The sequence below is a fragment of the Zosterops lateralis genome (assembly GCF_965231275.1).
Source record: "Zosterops lateralis genome assembly, chromosome: 1".
In the NCBI taxonomy this organism is placed as follows: Eukaryota; Metazoa; Chordata; class Aves; order Passeriformes; family Zosteropidae; genus Zosterops; species Zosterops lateralis.
The window spans coordinates 25,882,666-25,908,288 of record NC_139762.1 but is presented as its reverse complement, the minus strand read 5'-3'; the positions used below and the strand labels follow the sequence as shown (position 1 = coordinate 25,908,288).

Here is a 25,623-nt window from a genome sequence, read left to right as displayed (position 1 = left end):
CCAATTGTCTTTTGCAAATTTGTATTGGAGCACATCAGCTCAAAGACGTACATAGGGAATCTATACCCTGAAAGCTGTGGTTGAGCACTGAAGGTCTGTTGGAAAGGTTTTCAGGAGTGGTGTTGGAACTGTAAAAATTGATTCTAAAAACTGTTCATTACAATGGAAAGGGCTTAGGAAATGTTACAAAATATAAACAGCACTGAAAACTACGGGAAAGCTTCTATGAACAGCAAAATAGGGGGAATTCCCACAGGAGCAGTGACAGTGGGAGACAGTTGTTCAGAAAATATTCCGTTCTCAGTTAGCTTCTTCATTGCCCATCTTCTTTGTGTGTTCTCACTTTCGTAAGCAAGGTAAACTTAACAGATGCTAAACTATTGGATGTTGCCAAGCTGGCCAGTCAAAAGTTCATCAGGGCTGTAGAATATTACTTGAATTTTTTTTACTAATTATCATATTCTCTTCTGTTTATATGATCCTTTGCAAGAAGTTGCAAATACAGTAAAGCATCCTGCTCAGTATGACAGTTTTCTATTACAGATTCCTATTTGTTGGACAGAAAATGACTCCATATTCCACTATGAATCTAAAATGGTTTTTAATAGAAACTACCTTTGCATTCTTGAAGTCCTGTTGAGATATATTTATTAAAAACAAAATAGTATTTTGATATGCCACATTTATTTTAAAAACTAATTTTAGATGTATAATGATGTCTGCTGAGCATGATGACTTTAATACTGCATCTAGGCTGTTTTTATCCTGGTCAATAAGCTGCAATCACCAAAAGTCACCAGATCATGCATGTGAGCTCAGCTCAGGGAATGAACTGGCTAATAAAAAGGAAATACCTTTGTCTAGAATATACAGGTGTAAAAAAGCTGCTTTGACTGTCATAAAGTAATTGAGTATTTGTCGATTTTTGAATTGAATACAAGGTCAGAAACGCATACCTAGGTAGTCATTGTTGTCAAGTAAACACAATTTATACCTTTCTGTCTGCATCCAGTAATGCTTGAACCTGAGCTATGATCTGATGGTACATCTGTAACACAGCTGCAGCTGCTCCATTTAGTAATTTCTGTTTCAAAGCAGCTGAGGCACATGGGTGCTGCAAAAATGTTTGTGATGCTGCTTGCAGTGCAAAGCTGTGGAACATTCAGGATGCAGGCAGAGGTTGTGTAGCAGTCTAGGAACACACATGAAATCTTTGTAGTATTACAAATTACAGCTATCTACCTAGATAATACAGCACCTTTTCCAGCATTCACTGACTTTTTATTCTGAAAGCAGAGCTGTAGTTTAAAGTCTTTTACTTGAATGTAGATGTTGAAATAGTTTTATAATAAAATCTTTTAAATGGTTATCTGTATCTTTTTTTTTTTTAGAAGTCTAGTGCAGTCAAGGGCTTTTTATTTTAAGTCTTATCAAATGGAATTGAGAAAAACAGCACTTATACCATGTCAGGTACAGCAGGGGGGAGAAACACTGGAAGAATGATCTGCTTATGCTTAATGTTGAGAAGTTACATAGTACCTAAAGTCACTGCATCACCATACCCATCTCCTTACTCTTTTTAATTAGGATGGTATTCATTTTAAGATGAGAATTGGGAATCTTCCATTAGTGTATGTTCTACACTCTAAAATAGTTGTATTTTGTTCAGTTTTAAAGAATATGAAAACTGACTAAGAAAAAAAAGACATCCATCATTGGGTTTATATCTAACAAAAAGTTTTCTCACAGACTAGAGGAATGGCTGTCTTTCAGCTCTGAAGCAATGGGACAGCAGGCTTTTCATAGCTGGTGTGTGAGAAAATGGTAGTCATCAGATCATAGTGTCATGATCCAACTATCCTGCACAACTGGTGCTTTAGCAGACTTGTGTTTGCCTAGGGCCATCCTGCATGTCCCTTAATTTTAAGAAGATAGAGTAAGTGTAAATACATATATAGATACTTTACCTGAAAGAGGAGGGGTGAAAACAAGTCTGGCTCCGGGTATCTGGCAGCAAGCCTAAAAATTACAACCTTGTGTACTGAGTTTATCCTCCTTAACAATGAGGGTTTCACCTTCTTAAGGGTTTTTACTTGAAATGCCAGGGAAGCAGATTACATGGTATCCCGTTTTTGCATTTTGCAATTATGGAAATGTACCACTCTGACAGTGTGTTGGGGGAAACAACCCAGAACTAAAGTACACTAGGACTTCAATAAACTACTACAGCAAACAAAAGGAAACCAACAACAAAGACACTTATTGTGTTTTACTCATAATTTTTACCGTGCTGCAGTCTCTATAGACAGGACTTGCATATTTCCTGTCAGGTTTTTCAAAGCAGAAATACACATACATACATTCTATACCTTGTTAATGGCAGGCTTGGGAGCAGGGATGCCCAAGTGCAGCAGGATGGATCCAAGCTGCTGTCTGTGCAGCCCCGAGTTGGGCACACGGCTGTGGCAGACCCAGGTCTCTCTGCAGCACACTGTGCACAGACCATCAGTCCCAGCCAAGCTCCTGCAGACTAGAAGGCAAAATGTGAGGGTTTTCCTTCCCTGCTCAAGCCCAGTGAGTTAGAGAGGCCATGCACCAGCTCCTGGTCACAGTGTGGGGCTGGCTTGCTGCTGGCATGTCAGGGGGGCACTGACATCAGCACATTTACCCACAGCTGAAGAGTGTTCTGGTTTCACAGGAGATAAGCAGGTGTTGCACTTTCGCTCTTTGCCCCCTGACTGGGACCTTACACTGCCAGGCTCCTGATGTCAACAGAAACCACACCAAAGCACCCTGTGTTTTCTCTTCCAGATCATTAGCTAAAAAGTGTACTCTGATTAGTGGTTAGTGTTACCGATGCCTTGGGCACATATCCAGATTAATCTCCTTGGAGCCTTGATACACAGTTGTTCATTATTATCATTTCCCTATCACTTAACCAAGTTTTTAAATCCCCCAGACTTTGCCCTTTACATGCAATAATGTCCTTCCCAAAGAACTATTACAAAACAAGCTTGGCTACCTTTGATAAGAAGCACTATTGGACTGGAAGAACAGTTGGGTTTTTCCCTTATGGCAGCAACGATGATTTCAGAGGATCAGGTGTAACACCAAAGATTTTTCGGCCCTTAAGTTCCTCAGCAGTTTTGGCAAATGGGACATAGAACATGGCAGTTTATAATCCCTCTGCTCAGCTAATTTTTTTTTGGGGGGATAGTGAAGAAGGTAGACTTCTGCATTAATATCTTTGGGTTTCTATTTTCCAAAAATGACAATTTTAAATGCCTATGTCCTGACCCTGTATTACAGGCCCTAAGGTGGCTTCACACATGTGTGCTGTTGTACACATTCAAGACAGAATGACTGACTCAGTACTTGGCTAGATGCTGCTACTCCTCCCAGTCAGCAAAGAGAAAGGACTTGTTGGTAGGCAGCTTCAGTCAATCCTGCTTCTCTCTACTCACCTCACAAGGAAGAAAGGGTAGAAATACCCATAGGCAGCCTTAATTCTTCTCTGCAATCTCGAATATTGGGTGTCAAAGCAAGTAGCTGGAACGTAGTCCTCGGTCTTCAGAATATCCTGGGGGCTGTCAATAATGTAAGATTTTTATATTAACAGAAAAAATAAATATGGGGTATCAGGAGCTGCTCCTTATCAACTCCCCTCAATATTCCTTCTGCAGCTATGAAAGAAAATCAAAGCAGAGTGCAACAAATTGGCCCATGTAGAATTAGCACAATTTCCCTGTGTCACTCCTACTTTGCAGTTCCTAATTGGAAAGAAAATATCTGTGTGATTTCTTGCTGTGTGAGGGGTACAGCCTTGAGGAATGAATCTCACTGCCTTCCTGAGAGTCATGTCCAATTAAAAATCCAGACAGAACTGTGATGCAGGAAACACAGCAAGAAGAGTGACCACCAATCCCACTATTTTGAGCTGCTGAACATTCTCCTGGAATGTGACAGAATTTCTAGTTTAGAACAGGCATGCTTTAAGCGACATTAATGTAATACAGCCTTGTCTGCAAGGCTCAAATAAGAAAATAAAATTTAAAAAAAGACACTTGTTTTCGTTGCTGTAATAGGTTGGGCTTTCTGTACACTGTCACATCACTGGACTGGGCCTGAAAGCTGAGAACCTTGGCATGGGACTCGGCACACCAAGTACAACACCTTATCATGACACTGTGTACAGGTCTCTGTGCGTGTGTGCTGAGGTGTGAGCTGGGTATCTCAGCTGCCTCTCATGACCAGTGTCAGTGTACCCAGAGAACTCCAGAAAGATTCTTCTGAAACAGACACCTACTTCTGGTGCCTGAATAGCAATCCTGTCTCCAGTGGCAGGGTTCAACTGACTGTAATGGGACCCAGACACAGGGACACCTCTCGGCACCCATGTTTAGATGGCTTCAGCTGTGAGCTGCCTCCCAGGTCATTGAGTTACCTAAGAATAGACACCCAGTCCTGTATGAGGAAGGCTGGAGTACTCTTCCAGTCTCTCATCTGTCACTCTGGAAGACAGAGGTCTTTCACAAGTCCTTCATCATGCCTGTCAGTCTCATGCAAGTACCTTGTATGGACAATTGTGGCTTTCTAAAGTATCAATGAATATTTACATTTAGGTAAATGACTCAAGTCCTCTTACTAGTTCTGTGTGGTTGTGGGAAACTGGAAATACAGAGCTCGAAATTGTATCTGTGTCATTGCTGCTGCGTCATTGCTGGCCAGGGTGGATATATAATGGAAAATCCCAGACAATATTTATTCTGCAGCAAATGCCAGTGGGATCATTGCAGATGAGCTGGCTGCTGGCACAGACTGTGTCAGCCTGGAGCTGCCTCTGATCACTGGCACTGCTGATCTGTCTGAGTTTGGGACTGGTCCTTGGGCCAAATGATTGCAGGAGACAGCATGAGGCTCATCACTCTGCACCCCACAAAGCAGCAGTGCTGCCAGACAAGCTCTGAGCCATGCTTACTACTCCTGGGACAACCAAATACCAATTGCTGAGCAGAGCTTTTACTGAACTTAGGAGCTAACTGATGTTGATTGTTAAATGCCATGAGGTATACAGAGAAATCAGATGCACTGCAAGCTCTTTTTGTAGTTTTTTTTTTTTTCTTTAGAATGGTTTTCTCTTCCTAGCAGCTTTACTGCCCACAACACTCTAGGTTGATTTTTAACGAATTAACTAGAAAACAAGTTTGAATACCTGCCAGGGCTACTTGTCATCTCCTCCAATCACTGTGGCCTGCTGCAGAGTTAGTAACATGCATTGCAAAGACTATTAGTGACGCAGAGTCACTCCCCCTGCTTACAAAGGGCATTACAGGTGGAATTCAACCTTCATGCAGGGGTGGATCAGATGGTTTGGACCACCAGTGTTACGAGGTTTGTGTCATTGCCTCACAGACCACAGGAAGCTGTTTGCTCAGGCATGAAATGATGTTTGTATTTACACAGAAGCACTTGTTTCTGCTTAGTTAGAGCCTGTTTTAAAACCTTCTGATCTCACAACTTTCCCTTGCTTCTAATCAGCCTCAGGTTTTACATAAACACACAATGAAGAAAGCTTCATTTTCAAGCTCTGATCAGGGGCACCTGAAATTTTCATTATTCATATTATTAATGGAGATGCCCAGAAATTTTCTGCTGGTACAAATTCATTCATGTGCTTCTCCTCCATAGCCTCATCCTCTTGTTTCTGTTTTGTTCCTATTCCTGCTAGTGATGCCTGGCTCTGCATGCTCTGAGTCTATCTTCTGTAGGCAAGGGATGGGAACAGTTCTTTGGAGACATGTCACACTTCCAAAAGCTTCTGATGATTTTTCAAGGCCACTAGATGGCTAGTTCACTTGAGGAAAAAACAAACAAACAAACAAACAAACAAACAAACAAAAAACCACCCCACCTTCTGCATATTCCCAGGTTTTTGAATGGCAACATCCATGTAAAAACAGCTGAAACAATGGCAAAATTATTCACTGGAGTGCCATAAATTGATGCAGACAGACCTTGCAATTTATATTACAGTACTCAAGGCTTCCAGAAAGAGATGTTGCCATCCTTCTCCAACAGATTGTTCTTTTCTTTTGCAGCAGAATGATATTCCTCACCTCTGAGTACTGATCTTAAGGGAGAGTATGTGTCTTGACTTTAAATCTGAACTATGGTAGTCAAACAAAACAGAGAAGAACTGGAGATCCTCCCAATTCTTCCCAGGAATAAACATATGCACTGCCTTAGGAAATGAGAGTTTTGGGGGGAAAAGGTCTACCCTTATCAGGGGGTTGCTTCAGAAGAGTAAAATAAGTGCTTTTCAGCATTTCTTTAAAGTATATTTACACTGGAAAGTTCAGGGGTTTTAAATAATGTAAACATTTCTAGGAGAATAACAGTATATTGGCGTAAATTATGGTAAATTTTCACTTATGGAAGTATTATTTTAATAATAGATGCAGAAGCAGTTATTCAGTTGTTCTTATTTTAATAGTGTGTGAATATGGAATTCAGAATATAGATGATGGATCAACAGGTTGTCTAAAAGCATGTCTGATCGAATTCCATGTGATATTTCTAACATATGCTAACTTTTTTTCAATCTATAAAAGATTGTAACATAGTGTAGAACCAACATATTAAACAATGTGATAGATATTCAAGTAGTAACAACCCACCTTTAGACTTCTCACCATGTCCACTGAAATCTGTGACAAACTTCCTGCTGACATTAGTGAATGGTGGACAAAGCCAAAATGGTTTGAGCTGCTGATCTGTAGAAGAGACACATACACCCCTAAAGGTCTATAGAAAACAGCAAGCAAACTAATTTTTAAGTCCTTCAGAGTGCAAGACCAGACAAGAGGTTGGCCTCACTCTGTTACCTGCCATGAGATGTGCAAGATGGCACTCATTGTGCAGGAGGAATCTAAAATCAAGAGCCATAACTAGGAGAGGAAGTAAAGTAAAACTAGGAGAGGAAGTAAAAGGACTGACATTTAGACCTTCAAGATGTGTTGAACAGAAATGTGTGTATACACATATGGCAAATTTAAATGCACTGAACTGGCTGACAGCTCTTGCTTCAGCTCATCCTCCTTACTTAATGCAGTACAGCCCTTATACTGGAGAAGCTTGAGATCCAAACACCCTTGAGCAGAGAGAGTCAACTCTCAGGTTTTCTGTTCAAGCCATATGAGAGCAAAAGCCCCAGTATACAGTGCAGAAACCTGGGTGCAGAGACACCATTGTGTCTGAGGTATGAGTGTGTCTCTGTTCCACAAAGTGGGCAGTTTGTCCTTGCATCCCTGGCCATCAAGAGCCTCACTGAGATAAAGGGGTTTTTCCTGTGCCTGGAGAGAGAGAGAGAGACAGAATGGACAGAACTTTTTAATGGCGCACAACAGTGCCATTAAAGTGACTAGCTACAGCCTGTGCTCATTTCACAGCTGAGGCTTTTTTAAAAAAAGGATTAAGAGTGTCCAAACCCCAAACAATGTGAGGGCTTGCTTCAATACGCCTGGAAGATTATTCCAGCTGTTTGGGGCCGGGCATCTAAAAAAAGCAAAGCTTGCCTCCCATAGTTAGTGGAGCTCTAGACACTTGGACATGAATAGCTTAGTTTAAGCAGAGGGCAGACTGATAGCTAGTGCTAGATAAAAGGATACAAAACAGCACTGTAAATAAGAAGTGAACAATTATAAACCTTAAAAATACCCTTCAGGAAACACGTGGCTGCTGTCTGCTGCTAGCTGCTGGATCTTTTGTTTTGCTTACAGTTTTCGATCCTTTTATTTTCTCCCTCTCTCTCTCTCTTTTTTTTTTTTTTTTTTTTTTTTTTCTTATAAGGACAAACTCTGGCTGCATATCCAGCACAGCCTGCTCCAGCCGGGACTGGAGGCCTCAGGAAGCAGTGGTGCCTCTGGCCGCTGTTCTGGCAGCCTCCTGAGCCAGGGGCAGGGAACCCACGGGGACAGTGTGTTCCCTGCTGGCTGCACTGAAAGCTTCAAAACATGTTTATGTCGAGTCAGCAAGAACCGCCCAGATTGGTCATGCCACTGCTCTCTCTCCCTTTCCAGCCTGCTGCAAGGAGCTGTGTCAAAGTCCAAGTCACCCCACATTTAAGTCTGCTTCAGGTGCTGCTTGCATTTGGCTCCTGCCTGTCCAGAGCTACTTACCCACCATCTCACCAATGCTCCCAGGTCACCTGCAAGTGAAGGGCAGACAGGACTGTCTCTCTGTCCCTCTCCCTGCTCTGTGTTGGAAAGGGCAGCTTCCCCTGTGCTCAGGCGAGTTCCAGCAACCAGGCAGAACTCAGTGCCATTTGATATCAAACCCGTCCACACTCACAGAACAGCCAGGCCACAACAGATAGTGTGTCCTGGTCAGCTGAAAAAGGAATCTTCCTCCTTGATCTTCCACAGACAGGATGTGGAAGCCCTGTCAAAGGCTTAAAGGGACACCAAGGGCATAAGTCAAGCACATCTCTAAAGCACCCAGGTGCTGTGTGGGGTACCCTCCAAGAGGGGACTATGACAACTGGAGCACAGCATGTCAAGTATTTGGTGGAGTTTCAATCAGCTGGAAATTAAAGCAGAAGGGAGTTGTGTTACAGAGACCTCCAGCATGCAGCTCTCCACAGCTGTGTCAGGGTCTTGTGGATCCCTCCATTCAGGCTTGCCAGTACCACCTGTCTGTCTGGGATGGGGCTGTACATGCATGCATCTGTTTGCCTGTTGTTAAGGTTCCCTGGAGTGCAGGAGAAAATGTTTGGATTTGCCTTGAACTTGCAGTCACTGCAGTGGAAGGCTGCTCTACATGGAGCGGCTGCAGCCCACACTGGCGGCTTGTGAGCCCTTGGTACCAGGAACAGTCCTTTGGGTGTGCCTGATGGGGAAGAGCACACAGGAACACTGCAACCAAATGGAGTCTTGTGTTCCTAACATTGTCAGCTTCAAGTACCACAAGTCATAGTTCACAGCCCTCAAAATGCAGATTCACATTGTTAAGTAAACAATGTTTAATCCTCTTGTTTAACATTAGATTTATTTTTTTGTTTTCCTAATTTGAAGTTGAACTTCACTCCAAATGTACATGGCAACTCTCCCAGGTTTATTGAGGCACCCAGTACTCACCATGTGAAAATCTACAATATAGTTCTAATTCTAATGCCAGTACTCCCCTCTATCTCTTAGTTCTTCCCTCCCACAGCATGTGGATAGACTGAGCTCTTACCCTTCCCTGCAGAGCTCCCTGCCACATCTGCCTGTTTCCATCCACCAGGCTGAACCCAGCCAGGGAAGGGTGCAACCATTGCTCCAGCGGTGCAAAAAGAAGCTGCTGGAGATAAATGACTTTGTGAACAGAGGCTTTGCTGATAGACTTCAGATCTTTAAAACATCCTGGTGTGATAAGAAGCCAAGGTCACTCTTTTGTATTTCCTCCCACACCACTGGAAGATTTCATGGCAGAACAAGGAGTCTGCTGGCAGAACAAGGAGTCTCTGCCATGTTTCTGATTACAGGGTAAAAACCTCCTGCTATGTTGGCAGGTGAAATGTGTGAGCACAGCTCAACTCAGCTGGTGCTCAGCTAGGCAGAGCCCACTGCCTGCCCCACAAAATCCATCCAGCATTTGGGTTTCATCCACCCATTATAGGAATGAGGGGTATTTGAGAGAAGATTTTGTTCCAGCAAACTGAGTAAATTAGTAAATTGCTGTGGGTTAGGAAATCCAGAGGTGGTGGAGGATGGGACAAACCTGCAAGCCACAGGGGTGTAGAGGGGTAGTGGCTCTGCTGCCCGTGGTAGAAAAGGGTGTAGTGAAAGATATGCAGTGGGGAAAGATATGCTATGTCATGTACCAGAGGTTATATAGCCAGGAAGTGGAAGGGAATTAAAGAAATCAGTGAAATTCTATGGATTTACGGTGAAGGGAAGACACGGCTGTGGAAGAAATGGACCCATATGCAAACTGAAGTCCAAATTTCCAGCAAGGTATGGTTCAGAGCTGCTGCCACCACAAGGTGTGCTCATGATGGATACAGGCTGACAGTGTGCCCTTGAGTGCAAGACAGCCATGCACCTTTCCCCAGCAGGAAATTTGGAAACAGCAGGATAGACTCACCTGGGGGTTGAGTCAGCCTTAGGGGGGTAGGTGTAATTTGGTGGACTCTGGCCACTGGGTCTTTTGGGCCATTTTTACTCTGCATGAATATTAAAATACCTAAATTACTTTTAGCCATGAAATGGCTTTTTCCTGACTGCAGTGATGTCATTTTGCCTGAGCTTTCCAGCATGCTGTGTGCTTGTAGCCAGCTCAGGCACTGCCCTGCCCTTCAGCGATGCCTGTGTTTTCATACTGTATGGACCAATGGTCATATATTTTTAAGGCACACAATTCTGTCCCCTCTTTTATAGCATGTTATAAATTAGACTTTCTCTGAGTATTCCTGTTCTTTTGTTCCTGCACTTTTCTCCTCAGACCTTAGCAGTTATTTATTCTTACTTCCTAAACAGTAGCAATCCTTGACCAGAGCTGTCTTTATTCAACCCCCTTCCTTCCCACAAACAGCCAGCAAGCCTATGGCAATACTGAGGCAGTGCAACTCCCTACTGACAGTTAACATTGACATAAAATAATTCAGTGCTGATTGCAGTACCAGCAGCCTGAGCAGCCACATCAATTGCACTGTTACAAAGGTTAAGTGCGGTGTGACTTGGGCAGTAGGTAAAAGGCTGGTACCTGCATCCCCAGTCAGCCCCAGCTTGAAAGAGTAGAACTGGATGGTTCATTAGTGATATAAAAATCACCATGTGCCCTCTGTCCTCATTTCAAATGCCTTACTTGTAATTTAGCAGCACTCCATAGGGTGCCTCTGCAAGGTGAAGGGCAACATATAGCTGATGCATGTTTAAAAAAAAAAAAGTTAACTGTGTATTAAAATCAAACAGGTCATTGGAATGCATTATATCCATTGTCACTTCCACACTTTGTGTCCTATGGAGCTTAAGATATATTTGGAGAAAGAGTTAAAAACAAATTTCTGAGCAGCCAACAAATTTAATTTCTAAGTTGGTGCATGCAGCAATTTTTTCTGACCCACTTCTCTGCTGTGCCAGAGGTCCCTGCCTTTCTACAGACTGTGGTAGATTTTTCCACTGTTTTAATATAACTCTTGGGAAGGTTAAGATGTCGGACACTAGCTAGGCTTTGGCATCTCTGCTAAGAGTATGTTCTGCACTGTCATTTAGTAGGAGAGCAAACCCTAGGGATTTCAGGGAAATTCTACTGACATGTCCTGAAAGTAAATGGAAATATTGCTGTGTCTGACCCATGTGTGTCTTGAAGTGTTTCAGAAAAACAACAGCAGCCCTTCAAGAGCCCTGCAAACCTTCCAGCACTGAAAACCTGGCATGTCCTCTGAGAATTTAATAAAGATACATAATAGTATAGACCACTCCAGTCTGTTTCAATCTTCCCTTCAATCTCAAAGACTGAACTCTTGTATGTTTAATTTAAAAGTATTTGTCCCATGAGCAAAATCTGCTGCCAGAAGCATTAGTGTGTTTTCAAAGGGTGTTACTTAAATATGAATGAGCTGAGCCCCTGTGATCATTTTAATTGATCCAGCAGTGCTTGCAGCTAAAAGTAAAGCTGCCACCTTTCACAGCAGACCAGACCTTTTCCCCTGCTGCCTAATATTTGTATTCCTGACATTTTACAGAAATAGTTAGTCTTGCTCAGACTGGGAGATTTCTATAAATTCATGATCACAGCAGTTAACTAAATTCTGCCAAAACTGGTATATAGGCTGTAAGATATTGCCCCATAGAAATATGAGGTTTTTTTCTTTTAAAGATGGTAAGTGGTTTTGAATAAATAAGATGTCATGAATGCCGAAACACTTATGGGCATTATGCCATCAGGACAGGCAGCAGTGCTGGAGAGATAAGCCATCCAGGCTCTTTTAGACTCCTTGTCCTAGTATCTAAAAGCTGACCAAGTATGACCAGACTTTTTAAGCTTTTGAAGGGAAATACAGTCCTGAACACTGTTAGACTTCAGTTTCACCTACAGACTCGCCACAGATAAATTATTGGAATTTTGAGTCAAGCTGGACCCAGCAGACATCAGGGACTAAGTTCAAAATTATTGCAAGAGCACTTTTCAAAGAGGATACGCATATTTCTATGAACAGCTGCATTGGTCCCCAAATACATGCACAGTGTCCTTGTGGTTATAAAATGGGTAACCTCTTTTGTCCACAATAAAAAGAATATCTCTTTTTATACAACTTCTAAAAAGCACAAAGACCAAAACCTAGAATCTGACTGTTATCCATTGAGAAGTCACTAAGAGAGCTCTGCGAAAGGGCTGCCAATGGGAATGGGAAAGGATCGTTCATTCTTTGCACTCATCTGTGCTCTAAATATTCTAATAGGCCCTGAAATGCAGTGGAAATATTTCAAACATGTCTACATCTCTACTAATAAGCCAAAAGCCAAAAAGCAATTTATTTCACAGAGAACACCAGACAACCCTGAAAAGGATTTTCTGTCATTTTAGGTAATGACTGTTCAAACTTGTGGTGTAGAGGTCTCTCTTCCAGGTGGGATCCAATTAGATCCAATTTAATGTGGCTTTGAAAATACATCAGCAAAAAGCATGATCAGGAATTACATGACAGTATGAAATTTCAAGACATCTCAGACAGTCACAGTTTCACAGAATCGCAGAATATGCTGAATTAGAAGGAACCCACAAGGATCACTGAGTCCAACTCCTGTCTCTTCGTTGGACCATTTCCAAGAATCACAACAAGAGCCTGAGGGCATTGTCCAAACACTTCTTGAACTCTGTCAGGCTTGGTGCTGTGACCATTTCCCTGGGGAGTCTGTTCCAGTGCCCAACCATCCTCTGGGTGAAGAACATTTTTCTAATATCCAACTTAAACCTCCCTGAAACTTCAGGCCATTCCCTTGGGTCCTGTCACTGGTCACCACAGAGAAGAGATCCTCTGCCCCTTCTTTATGCATTCCATGAATTCAATAAAGGATGATTTTATTATCAGGTACTCCCATGCTTCACATGAGCAATTCCATCCAGTGTGTGGGAATAGAGTACAGTAACAGAGGAAAAAAGTGCTAAAAAGCATCAAATACTAAGGTTTGCTTACTCTTGGTCTTTCTAACTTCAACAACAGAAGCAATTAAAGTGCATCAATCAGGTCTTTTTTTTCTGCGATTGTGATGTTCTCTAGTGTTTTTAACAGCTTGCAAATTCCTGTGGCTATAATCAGCCTGATCTCACTGTGCTCCCTGTCAGATACCACAATGGCTATAATCTGGCACCTGCTTGGTACAAAGCTTGGAAGTGAGCCTGGGTGCCCACAGAATAAAAATTAAGCATGTTCACTGCAGAGGGAGAGGATCAGAGGGAATTTAGGAGCACTGGTGACAGCCTTTATTCTTCTCTCTCAGCAAGAGAGCCCTGGCTACGACAGGTCAGAAAATGCTGTTATTGTTCTGCCTTGAACCTCCCTTTTCCAGATGCAGAATTTTGCTTGCAGAAGGAGACACTAATATCCAGTAATAAGTAATTCCAATAATATCAGCTACCTCCACCTGTCTCTGGACTGCCCTGCTTGCCCCACTCTTGGACTGTTCAAAAAGCAACAAACATTTCTTGCCTTGACCAGCTGGCAAATCCTATTCCTCCCACCTGACTTACAGAGATGCATTACACAGAAAAGCAGTGGCTTTAGATAACCTATACTCTTTCATCCTTCCAAATTCACTCTTTCTCTGCAGTGCAGAATCCAATGCATCCCATTGACCAGGAGGTGTCTCAAGCAGATTTTTCTATAGAAAACCTGTTTCAGATGCTGATTATTCCCCCCAGTAAATTACTGTAGTGTCTCTGATAGAGACATCTCTGCAGCTGTACAGAAATCTCTCATTGGCTTAGTGAAGTACAGGGACCTATATTACAACTTTAGTCACATAAGAAAATATTTACTCATGGTCTGTGTTCACTTTGAAATTCCTTATTGGAATGGGAAACTGTTAAATAGCAATCGTCATTGCTGTCTGGTTAAACATAAACAGACTCATGAACTGGATTCTTGTACACAGCATACAAGCTTTAATTAATGAAAACTGAGAGGAAAGGGAAGTGATTTGTAACACTAAACAATCTGCACATTTCTTCAAATGCTGTTGTTGCCACTTTGTGAGACACAGAGACACCTGAACATCTTGCCTGCTCTGGTTTGTCTGGGAAGAGCCTAGTGTGCTGTAGGCTGTCTTGCAAAGAGATAACAATAACAATAAGGACTGACAGCTTCACAGTCAGATTCAATGAGAAGTCAGGAGTTACTGGCTCCCAGCAGTGGGCCTGGCTTACCTCTCTTTTCACCCACAGTTGTCAGGCCAAAAAAGGTGGAACAGCCCAGATGGGTTGCATCAAACTGAAATAGGGAGCACCCTTGTGCTTGCTGTGGGATACTTGCTCTGTGAACTGCCACTGTTCTGCTTTTCTTCCTCCTGGACTGGAGAAAGTAGCTTGGTTAGAAGTAAAGGAAACCAGTGCTAGCATGTCCAAAAGCACAGGAATTGCAAATTAGGGGGACTGGAAGGTCTATAACAGCACAGTCAACATACCTTTATCTTGGAAACACCTTCTGGTTAATGTGGGATTCCTCTCACCTGCACCTAGCTGCCAAAAATGAGGTGTATAGTCCATGCTGGCAGGCTAGGTTCATCTTATAGTCAGTGAAGAGAAGGGTCATATGCTTCCCAGATAACATCCAACATCATTCTGAGAGATATTAGGGATGGGTACAAGTACAGCTGGGCAGGTTTCTGGGGCAAGTGCTTTTTACCTGCCTTTCTTGACACCAGGATCTTAATTTATCTTTGATCACAGTGAGGGTGGAAACAGAGACAGGATGTGTTAAAGCTATCCAGGCCTGAGTATCAACATGCAAAAACTTCAGGGCTGCGTGTTTCTATCTTGTTTACATACTGTGGTTGATAAAGGAAAAAGAAACTCTTACAATTAAAAAGGATAATCATGACAAAGCTTTATAAGATACAGACAGGTAGTGTACAGTGAACTAACATTGAATTGAGAGTCAGTGCTCAGGAAAACACAGAAACTACTGAAGGCCTGTCTGTGGTCACAATCCAAAGCAGTTTGCTTACATAATTCTGGGAAAGCATTTCTGTGACTTATTTTTTGACAATACCCTTTCTTTTACTCCTAAAATGACAGCTGAAGAAAATCATAGTGAAAAAATATCAAAGGTTGCTCAGATTTAATCTAATGATATCTAGCAGGCGGTGGTATAAGTGCTGAAGGAAGCAGCAGCATTGTTTAGCAAGACTGAACAAAGCAATGTGTGTCCTGGGTGTGTTTGGAGCAGGGGCTTTTCCAGCTCTGCCTCCCCAGTGAAAACTGCAGCCTGCAGATGTAATTTCTCAGTGTAGGGAAAGAAAGCAGCTACAAGTAAAGCCAGTAAATGCCAGCCCAGCTTGCAGGCTGGCCAGCAAATGGACACATGCACAGGGCTGTGTCAGGATTGCGCCTGGATCTCTGGCACCCCACAGAGGCATATGGATCCTGGAAGGGAGAAGCCAGTGCCTGTTCTGTGGTGGCTCAGTAGATGATTCCTTCTGGTTCCAGCAGCAAGTACTTCTTCAGGGACAGAGGGATGGAGAGCAAGGGGACTTCCCGATGGCACCTTTCTGACAATATTGCCCGAATAGCACATCTGCATAGGTGCATCAGTGACCGTGGTGAATTGCTGCACACAGCAAACAAAGAGTCATAGAAATCCTGGTGCCGCTGTAAAAAAAACCCACAAGCGTGTTTTAGGAAAACCAGAACATTTGGAGTAAGGATTTTTTAAATTAAAGGGATAATTATGTCAAAGCTTGTAGTTTGTCCCACAGTTTTGCCTTTTGATCATATCTTTTCCTCTTTGATCTCTTACTTTTCATTTAAATTCTCCCTTGCATTTGCAGATAAGTCATCCTGTTCACAGAAATCTGACCCATGCAACAGAACCTAGAGGTACATAGTCATACTCATTTAATATGGCACTTTAAAAATATTTGCTGACTTAAAGGAAAATATAAATATACATATACATATTGACAAATCTGAAGAAACAGCAATCACAGCCAGAATCTTTTCACTGGCTGCGTACAGGGACAGCTGAGCTCCTGCTGTACTGCTGACAGGGTGTCCTAGAGTGACTATGATGCCTATATCCCCAATCGTCTGTTCTGTGTGTGCTTTATGTTGTGTTCTGTACCTTTAAGTCTGGTTTTGAGAGGGAGCAAGGAAAGAAGAAATGTGCAGTTTGTTTTGAAAAACAGTGTTCACTCCACTGCATTTTTTTTCTCCTTGCTTGAGGCTGTGTGTGCGTGTTGGATGCACAGACAGTGGCCAGAGAGAGGTTTTTTTTTTTCCTTTTAGTTAGTCTAGCTAGCTGAGGCAAAGAAGCTTCCTGGACTTTTTTTTTTTCCTTTTTCTTGATACTGTTTAAATCTGCTCTGGACTGAAAAACCCAGAGGAGCACCAGGAGCTGCACCTGTGGCCCACCAGGGCCTGGACCTCATCATTTTCCAGTGCTGAAGAGACTAGGACTGATAAAAGATTGAGAGAGCTGAGCTAACTCATGGCAAGGACTCTCAGTTTTGCCATCTCTCTTCGGACCAGCAAGAGGTTTTACTGTTTCATTTCGTATTATCCATTCCTTATGCTTGTGGGCAGTTTGTTTGTTAAATAAATAGTTTTCTCCACTTTTCTCCAAGGAAGTTCTTTTTCCCAGACTGGCTGGGGGGGAGGGGCCATTTGGGTTAGTTCTCCAGAGGAACCCCATTCGGAGGTTTTCTCCCAAATTTGCCCTAAACCAGGACACAGGGGGTGCTCCAAAGGATAACATCACAATTAAAATATTTTAAAAAATGTCTTTTTTTCAGTGAGTGATATGCTTTTGTCAAATGAGAGATATTAATTGGGGATGCCCCCATCCTCTGGGGTGTTCTTCTGTCTCAAAAGTGTTTGGCATGGTTTATGCAAATAATAAGCCTGGATTTTAATCAGTTATAACTCATTGAGAGCTTACCTCCAAGACATCCTCAGGTATGGCTGCTTTCCACTTAGATGTTGATTTGATGTGTTCATAGGAATTGACAACTACTTCCACAGCTCTGGGGTGGGAATGACAGGCTTGTAGCACCTGCAGGCAGGATGCATGGAGACCATGAGTATCACCAAGAAGCTGAGTCTAGCCTGGGGGCTTGGCTTGCACAACAGCAAACCGAGACAGACACAGCCAAACAATTACAAGAGGATGAGGTTGGAGATGCAAAAGACACGAGGCCCCTCCACACCACTCTGTGCAAGCACAGCAAGAAACCCCAGGCTCATCCCCAGTTTAAGACTATATGGAAATGTGGCTTAGATCTCCACAGCAGTCTAGACGAGATGGGCTTTATCACCCAAATCTTGTTCATAGCTGGGTTGAGTGCATCAACATCAGCCAGAGCCATGCACAAAAATTCTTGCTTCAGCACATGCAGCTCAGGAACAGAAACAAATCCCATCAAATGAATCAAAAATGCATTGTTTAAGAAAAATTTAAAATATGATCGGAAGAACAGACATTTCAGACATCAGGCTTTCAAGCCACACAAGGCCCCCAACACAACTGTTCTGCCCAGTAATTTTAGCTCAACAGGGAAAAAAACCCACTCTATTGTCACTCATGTGCAGGGGATAATATTGCATTCACCCAAATTTGTCCAAAGCAGTCTCCAGGTTTCACAAACAAAAGTGCAGAACATCCTTCTGGGATAAGTATCCTACATTTTCACAGACAGGCTAATGATAATTTGGAAGAGAGACCCACTTCAAGCAACAGAGTGCAGGAAGAGGAGACTTCAGACATTGCTCTAAAATACCCTCTAGGAGACTAAACATTATTCTGCTACAGACAGAGCCTGCTCATCCTGGGCACAAGAGGGCACAATTAAAATTTTGGCATTTATTCAAATTTATTCTGGTTGCTTGGCTTGTTAATTTACATATACAGTCAGGGAACTGCAAACTCTTTCTTAGGGTACTGGATGAGAGAGAATAAGTCCTGACTTCATCAAGCTTACTTAGTTGTCTGATATGACAAGACTCTTTGGTATTTCTGTCAGTGTCTTGGGCTTTGCAGGTGTTTAAAAACTTTTCAGGGGGGATCCTGCAATTTTTTTTATTATTTTGGTCATCAGCTATGAGCCCAGACCCAGCACTCTTTAATTCTCACATTTCCTGGGAATAATCCAAAGCTTTATTGAGATACATTTTATTTCCAATAGATTTGAATAGATTTTTAAATGTCAGATGTGACAAATTGAAACGAGTGGTCTCATCTCTAATCTTTGGTGGAGACCATGAAATACGTGCTTTGTATAGCTCAGTTAAAGCTGTATGAAGCCAGGTTTGGCAAAGGGATGTGGGTTCTCTGAAATGAGAAAGTGAATCTGCTCTGAAAAATTAGGCTTCAACCAGCATTTAGAGTTTGGCATTTCAGGCTGGTTAAGAGCAAAAAATTAGATCTGTGACAGGTTCCTGGTATAGGCAACTGTAATTTCACTTCAGTTAAATGTACCACTCTTACAGCAGGTCATCTCACATTGTTTTGGGCATTCTGGGCCCACACAGGACTCCAGCAAATCCAGATAGCACTAAATCCTGAAGTTTGGATCACTCATCCCATTCTTGTTCGAGACACCACCTCTCTCCATGCCCCTACTGTAGGAACACATCCTTAACCTTGTGGAATTGCAGAGGGTATATCCTAGCTGCTCCATGATTCAGTAGCAGCTGGTAGCAGATGTCTGGCTGAGCAGCTGGCCGCACAGATGTCACTTTTATGATATACTGTAGGGGTGCACAGCCATTGACATCCATGATGTTGACCTCTGCTCCTGCCTCCAGCAGCATATGCAGCAGGACATGATCACAGTTCCAGGCAGCTTTGTGGAGTGCTGATTTGAAATCCTCATCACGGGCATTCACTTCAGCTTTATAGTCTAGGAGCATCCGACAGATGAGGTGGTGATCCTGGCTGTATAGCTGATCCTTATAGTGAAGGGCCCAGTAGGTTGCACAGGCCAGGGGAGTCTCCATGTAGGCATTGAGAGCATCTACCTGAGCTCCCTGTTCCACGTAAAAGGCCACGAGCTCTGGGACACCCAAACGTGCAACGACGTGCAGAGGCGTCTCCTCATCTTTGTTGTTTGTTCTTATGTTCACATTTGCTCCTGCCAAAGAAAGACGATGGGGAGAAATGAAGGCAATGAAACATTTGTTTGGCCATTTCTCTGTATGGGCCCTTCTTCCCAAGGAAAAGGTCAGGGTGGGCAACTGGCATGAAAGACACGTGTAAAAGCAAATAGCATGGATCCTGCATCAGTAAAGTCTCCAGGGAAACTCTTAGAAATGTAATGTTCTTGGATCCAGCTTCAGATGAGATATGCTGGCCCCAAGCTGGAAGACCTTATCTGAATACTCTATTTCAGGGCAGCATGCAAGCCCAAATTTCTGCATAAAATGCTTTTTTCCTATAAATTGAGTCCTGGTGGAGAAAGGAGCGCTATACTCCCACTCCGGAGAACAGCCCTGCTCTGCTCTGTACCCTGAAAACACTCCCTGCAGCACCTCGTTAACGCGAGCCTGGACGAAAGGGCATTTTATAACAGATGGTGGATGGTATTAAAGGAGCCATTGGCGGGTCCCCGGCGGGGCCCGGGGCCCGTTCCCGAAGCCCCGCGGGTCCGGCCGTGCTGGAGCAACAGCGCCATCTGCCGAGCGGCCACCGGCCCCGCCCGCCCCCGAGCGGGGGAGAAGGGCCAGAAACCGCCTCCGGGCTGGAAAACACGACTGCTGATGCTGTTAAGCCGTGTTGAGTGCTAGTCGTGTTCGATATCCCTGAGACGGCATCGGCAATCCGAGTTTGGAGGTGGTAACCGAACGTGGGATCAGCGTCGCTTGCGCTGTCGCCCCAGCCAGAGGCGGATAAACTGCAACGACCTGGATGGATCCCAAGGGACACCGCTGAGTGGAGATGGCAGGTGGAAGATGCATCTCGGAAACTTTGGGGCAGGGGCATTAACTGACAGCCTGGCTTCAGCTCTTGGGAGGTGCTGCTCTGTGAATGTGCTCACCTGACACGGTTTGCCCCAGACCTTTCCCATTCTATTTGGAGTCTCAGCATTCAGCTCATATGGAGTTTAAAGAGTGCTTTGGGAGAAAGGGTGGCTTTTAAAGTATTATTGTGCTGCTGTTGATGGGTGGGTGGAGAAAGCCTGCAGAATACATCCTTTCACTTGCATTCATCCTTTATTGCATTTCATAAGAGTACATTTGACTTTTAAGCTTTTCTGTGCTAGCAAATTCAACTCCTGCTGTCAGGACTGTTTGCGTTGGGCAGGATACAACTGGCAGCATTTATTTTCCTTTCTACCAAACAAAATAATATGTATTTTTCCAGCAGAAGAAAAACAATGTTGTTATTCATTTATGACTGCAGATTGCCTTGCCCACAAAGCGCGGGCTTTGCACTTGGGCTCTGCATCTCAGGAAAAGCTTTCAGTAACAACACATGTACCCAACCAACCCCAAATCATTTGTATTGCCATGGCACAGTGTGATGAATAGGGGAGAGTCTCTGTATCTAAAGACTTGAACTGTTTCTTTTACTGCGTCCTGTGTCAGTACCCTTCTGTTCAGGAAATAGTGTGTGACAAATATATTTATGGAAGAATTACATCTCTTCATAGCCTCATTTGTTGCAGATGATCAGCAGCATAATGTACCTTACTTTGGGAAAAAAAAATCTTATATAATACCATTTTTTTCCTCCAGGCAGGTTTGGCTGCATCCATGACAAATGAAAAGACAGTATGAAAAACTGCATCCAATTTTTCAAGGCCAGATCTCAAAAAACAAGCGGTTGGAAAAATTTTGCTCAGGTCCAGGAAATTTGAACAAAAAAGAAGATGAGGGGTGCCCTTTCATGTGAAAATAGCTCAACAATAAACTGAGATGAAAAAGACAGAAAAAAAACCCCAAGAGAAACTCCCTGATTCAGAGGAGCTCTGCTGCTGATGGACTGATTGGGCAGTGGACTGGAGGCACTGAAATGGGAAACAATCTTGGAGTAAGGACCAGTGTCCAGGGAAAGAGAAAGACAGATGAGGTGAGGAAACAGAATGGGAGAAACTTCCTCTGAATGAAGGGAGGAGGACAAGGAGTCTGAGATGAAGACACAAGTCACCTGTGGATGGGAGGGATAAATACACATCTACTTTGAGAAATTTTCTCCTAAAAGAAAGGCCAGACCATGCCCACCATCTTTGTCCATTCTGGGAGAGATGCTCCAGAGCTTTACCTTACCTCTCCAAAGCAGCTGCTGGGCACAAGGCATGGAGGTTCGTGTTGTACAGAAGTGCAAGGGTGCCTGCCCACTCATGGAAAAGCAGTTCAGCTTAGCTCCATGGTTGCACAGGATCTTGAGACACTCAACATTTGCCATTTCACAGGCTATGTGGATGGCAGCTTTTCCATTGGGCCGGCAGTTGATTGTAGCTTTGTGATTGAGGAGGACTGAAAGACTCTCCAGATGTCCATACATGACAGCTAGATGAAGTCCAGTTGCCCAGGATATTTTTAATTTGTAGCTGGGAAGCCAGTACCCTGTACAAAGTGAGAATGTGTTACCAGCCTTGGCAAAGACTTTTCTTTGGACTATCCACCTACTGAGAATAATTGAAGAGGAAGAAAGGTTGGAGTTTTAATGTAATTTACTGTAATTTCACCAGCATAGTGCACACAAAGTTCTCTCAAATATAACTTCGTTTTCATTAAGCATTGTTACTGTGTGTGCTGAATAGCCTGCCTTTTGGAGAGATAATTCCCATGTAGACATACTCTGAAAGAAGCTATTACACTATTTTTTGACTGAAATAGATAAAACAAAACAAAAAAATGCTTAGAGAGTTTGAAATGCCACCAGCTAAAAAATATGGGGGAAATGGTATCTCCAGCCTGCCAATAGCTGAACAAAGATGGCATTGGAATAAGATGGCAGCATGTACTTAGGACAGTGACTCAACAGACAGCTCATCCCACTGTTTCTGTGTGGGAGATGGCAGGATCTTGCATGTCAGGGGCTGGATTCAGGCCTTCAGGGATGCATTACATACAGATGACCCCTGGCAGTATGGCTGCAGCTGCAGCAGGGACCTCCTGCCAACTACTGCCCTGAGGAGCACAGACTGAGGAGATCAGATGCTGATGTAAATTAGGCTGAAGAGCCAAAAAAACCCCAGTGACACTTTAGCATGAAATTTGACTGCAAATTGATTGGATTTTTCTTAGAAAATGTCACAGTGATTTTTTATTTTTTTTTTTATTTTTTTTTTAATACAGACAGGTGTAAGACCAAATAAAACATAAATACTTGTTCCCAAATTAGGACTATATGCTTAATGGCTGCACAGATACAACCTCAGAAGTGATTACTATAATCACTTGTTTAAGAAAAGTAAAACATCATGATAATGTGCAGAAGGGCAAGAGAAGTCTAATTTTTTTAAAAAAATGTCTATATACATTACCTATGTCTTAGCTACAATGTGACTATAAAATTCTCTCAGTTTGATTTGTCGATTTCTCCTTGGACAAATGCCTGGGTGAAATCTGTTATCATGTAAAAAACCACAGAAAAATATTAGAGATATATAGTGAGGTCAAATTAATTCAAAAATTCCTTTTTTAGTCTCTGGTTGTATGCAGTTTTTCAACATTAATGTCATATATCTACATTTTTACAGTATTTATGAGTACAAGCAGGAAGGAAACAAAGAGAGGCAGGAAGAAACAGATTAAAATTTTTCTTCTCTCCTAGATAAATTCCAAGTATATTTTCAGATAGGGGCAAGAAACTGCAGACCATACCATCTACTCTAGGACAAAATTTTTGGCACTGCCAAACCCAGTCCTCAAGGAACCCACACTGTAAATGGCAAGAGCAGCAGCCCTGAGGCCCCGGAGTGCACGAGCAGGGTGACAGCCTCCTCTGAGGACACACAACCTGCTGACTGTGCAGGTTACACTGGCAACTCTGTTAGGGCAACCTTCTCATCTCATGTACCCTCAAACCTGGCACAGGGAAGGTGGGCTATATCCCAAAGTCTCTGCATATAGCAGAGCAAGCTTCTTAAATCCCTTCCTATCCAACTGCACGTGTGGTGTTCCCCCTTGCTACCCATGAGCTGTGATGCACTTCAGACTTAACCCACATAGGGCTGGGTATCCCATTTATGGCCAGGTATAAGCCATAAAATATACATTAACAGCAGGAAAGTGATATTTAAAAAGCCAAGTTATCACTTTTTATGGCCACAATTTTCCTGCCTGAGTCCACAATATATTTCTGTTGCCTGTGCTGCTTGCAGGTGAGTTGTGCTCAGATATCCCTGGGGAGCATCTCCCATGTCCTCTGCCCAAACCCACTGACATCTCTGAGCTCAGAGGGACAGGGACAGACACTGAGCAGGAAGCAGATGAGGGCTCCATGGGAGCTTACACACATCAGCTTATCTGTTTCTTTGGTTAGTAACACAAAAAACCCATGGTGCAAGCAAGATCAGCATCTTTGAGAGCTCTCAGCCTCTTTGGAAGAGAAAGAAAAGTCCTTCTGTCACCTATGACATCTCTTTTCCACTTCATCACTAAGGCCTACAGCAAAGCTCAGACTGACAGAATGGAGGGGTGGTGAATTTTTCTCCCCTCTTCATCCTCGAGGAAATCCCCCTTTCATAGCACAGTTACCTATCATTCCAAACAAAAGTAAATTTTACAAGAGTTGATAGAAGTGCTTCCCGCCTTTCAGACAAAGTGAATACAGTACTGTGATTTAGGCCATAAGGGTGCATTTCCCTCTCTCTCTACTTTTTGGAAAACAAAGAGAATTCTTCAAAAGACACTAGTTAATGATTGCAATAAAATGATCTGTGATTAAGAATCTACTCATTAATTCTGCAGTCTCAAACTACAATCAAATTGCATTTTAGCCAGCTGAGGACAGAATAAGACAGTGTGGCTTAGTTTATACACTGTCTCTAAGGGAAGTACGTCATGACTGCACCATCCTTGCCCTGAAGAAATCAAAAGAGCAGAAACCAATCATTAAATAAGGGGTAAACACAGAAAAAGAGAAGAGGTGAGGTAGTCCCTTCTTTTTGCCACAGAAGAGAAAGTGCACTTGCTGTGCTGCTGCTACTGGAGGTGTTTATCTCCACATATGATTAACTTCTGGCAGAGACTGATCATTACCGCTTTTTAAATACACAAATAGAGTCTGTTAGCAAGTAGATCATGAAGTATGTTGATTTTAGCAAAGAGCAAACTTGGTTTATTGCTTTAAGTTCTAAGGTTTTGGAAACCCTTTCAGTATCTGGCTGGAAAATGGTTTGGGTATTTTACACTCCAAAACAGATGATGTGTTGATTGTTCTGGTTGTTTTTTTTTCCAGATTATTTTTCTGTTTTGATAAACTAGCACATCCTCAGTTTCTGTCATTTGGAAAAATAAATCTTCTCTCATCCAGCAACATCCAAGCTCCGCAGGATTTCCTTAGTTCCCCTTAGCTAGGGAGAATCCACTTTGCTTCCATTGAAAATGGAAGAGAGGGGATAATTTCTGTTTCTAAATAGTTAAGTGAATGTGTTCATGCAAGAAATGTATTCACCCCATCTAGCCTGCATGTGTCTGTTCTGGGCTTTGCACCCGAGTTCTCTGTGAGAAAATGGCAAAGGATTCCTCTTTCTGGAGTCTCCTGCAGCTGTGACATGGAGGCTCATGCTGGGCTCTGGCCTGCCCGTCACCAAGCCCACATAGTTGATAAGCTCCCCTACTACAGTGGCCCTGGCCATGTGAGCCTAATGAGACAGTACTGCCTGTGGATCAGCTTATGCTGCAGCTTCAGGAGAGATAAAAGGCCACAGCTCCTTGAAAATCACTCAAACCCCTCTACTTCCTGTCTGGTGAATGCTGCCACATTTACCTTGTTTATAGGATGCCAGAATCAGGTTTTCATCTTCGACTTCAAACACTGTGTCCACATCTATTTTCTTTTGGCTCAAGAGCTCTTCCAGTGTTTCAAAGTCATTGGATTTCAGGGCTTCAAGAAAAGCTTTTTTCACCAACTTTGCAGCTGTAGCTCGAGTAGTTTTCCTCTCTGTGTTCTCTCCCTCTTGGTATGTCTCCTCCAAATCCATTTCCAAATGTATTTGTTTGTGCTGTGAAGAGGGGCACACTGAGGTCCCTGTAGCACAGTTGCATGCTGAAGTTTCTGAAGACCAGAAGGTAATTTTATCACTCAGTCATGCTGATCTGCTTGTTCTATTTATATGAGGAGCATTTCGGGCATTGAAATGCCACTCTTAGATATCACCACGCTCTTTTGATGAAAGCAAGGACAGACACACTAGAAATTAAAACAAAATAAGAGTTATCTCCTTGGGCTTCATACACATTAAACTTCATCAACCA

At 42.9% G+C, this 25,623-nt stretch overlaps 1 protein-coding gene across 1 annotated transcript; it reads right to left on the bottom strand.

The window, feature by feature from the left end:
• Positions 1-15,020: 15,020 nt before the first annotated feature.
• Positions 15,021-25,412, bottom strand: ASB4 (ankyrin repeat and SOCS box containing 4). Its single transcript, XM_083870885.1, has 5 exons — positions 25,136-25,412; positions 21,463-21,762; positions 18,838-19,328; positions 17,138-17,251; positions 15,021-15,849 (listed from the first exon to the last, which is right to left on the bottom strand). Exons 1-5 carry the CDS (start codon positions 25,347-25,349, stop codon positions 15,661-15,663), a joined length of 1,308 nt encoding a protein of 435 aa, XP_083727011.1. The 5' UTR covers positions 25,350-25,412; the 3' UTR covers positions 15,021-15,660.
• Positions 25,413-25,623: the final 211 nt, after the last annotated feature.

What these genes read in the sequence shown, in the direction of transcription:
- ASB4 (XM_083870885.1), bottom strand. Translation starts at nt 25,349, where the DNA reads ATGGATTTGGAGGAGACATACCAAGAGGGAGAGAACACAGAGAGGAAA. An exon ending in CCAGCAGCTGCTTTGGAGAG is followed by an intron (nt 19,329 to 21,462) that starts GTAAGGTAAAGC and finishes TTTCTTTGGCAG; the next exon opens with GAGCAAATGTGAACATAAGA. An exon ending in TACCTGAGGATGTCTTGGAG is followed by an intron (nt 15,850 to 17,137) that starts GTAAGCTCTCAA and finishes TTTTTTTTACAG; the next exon opens with CGGCACCAGGATTTCTATGA.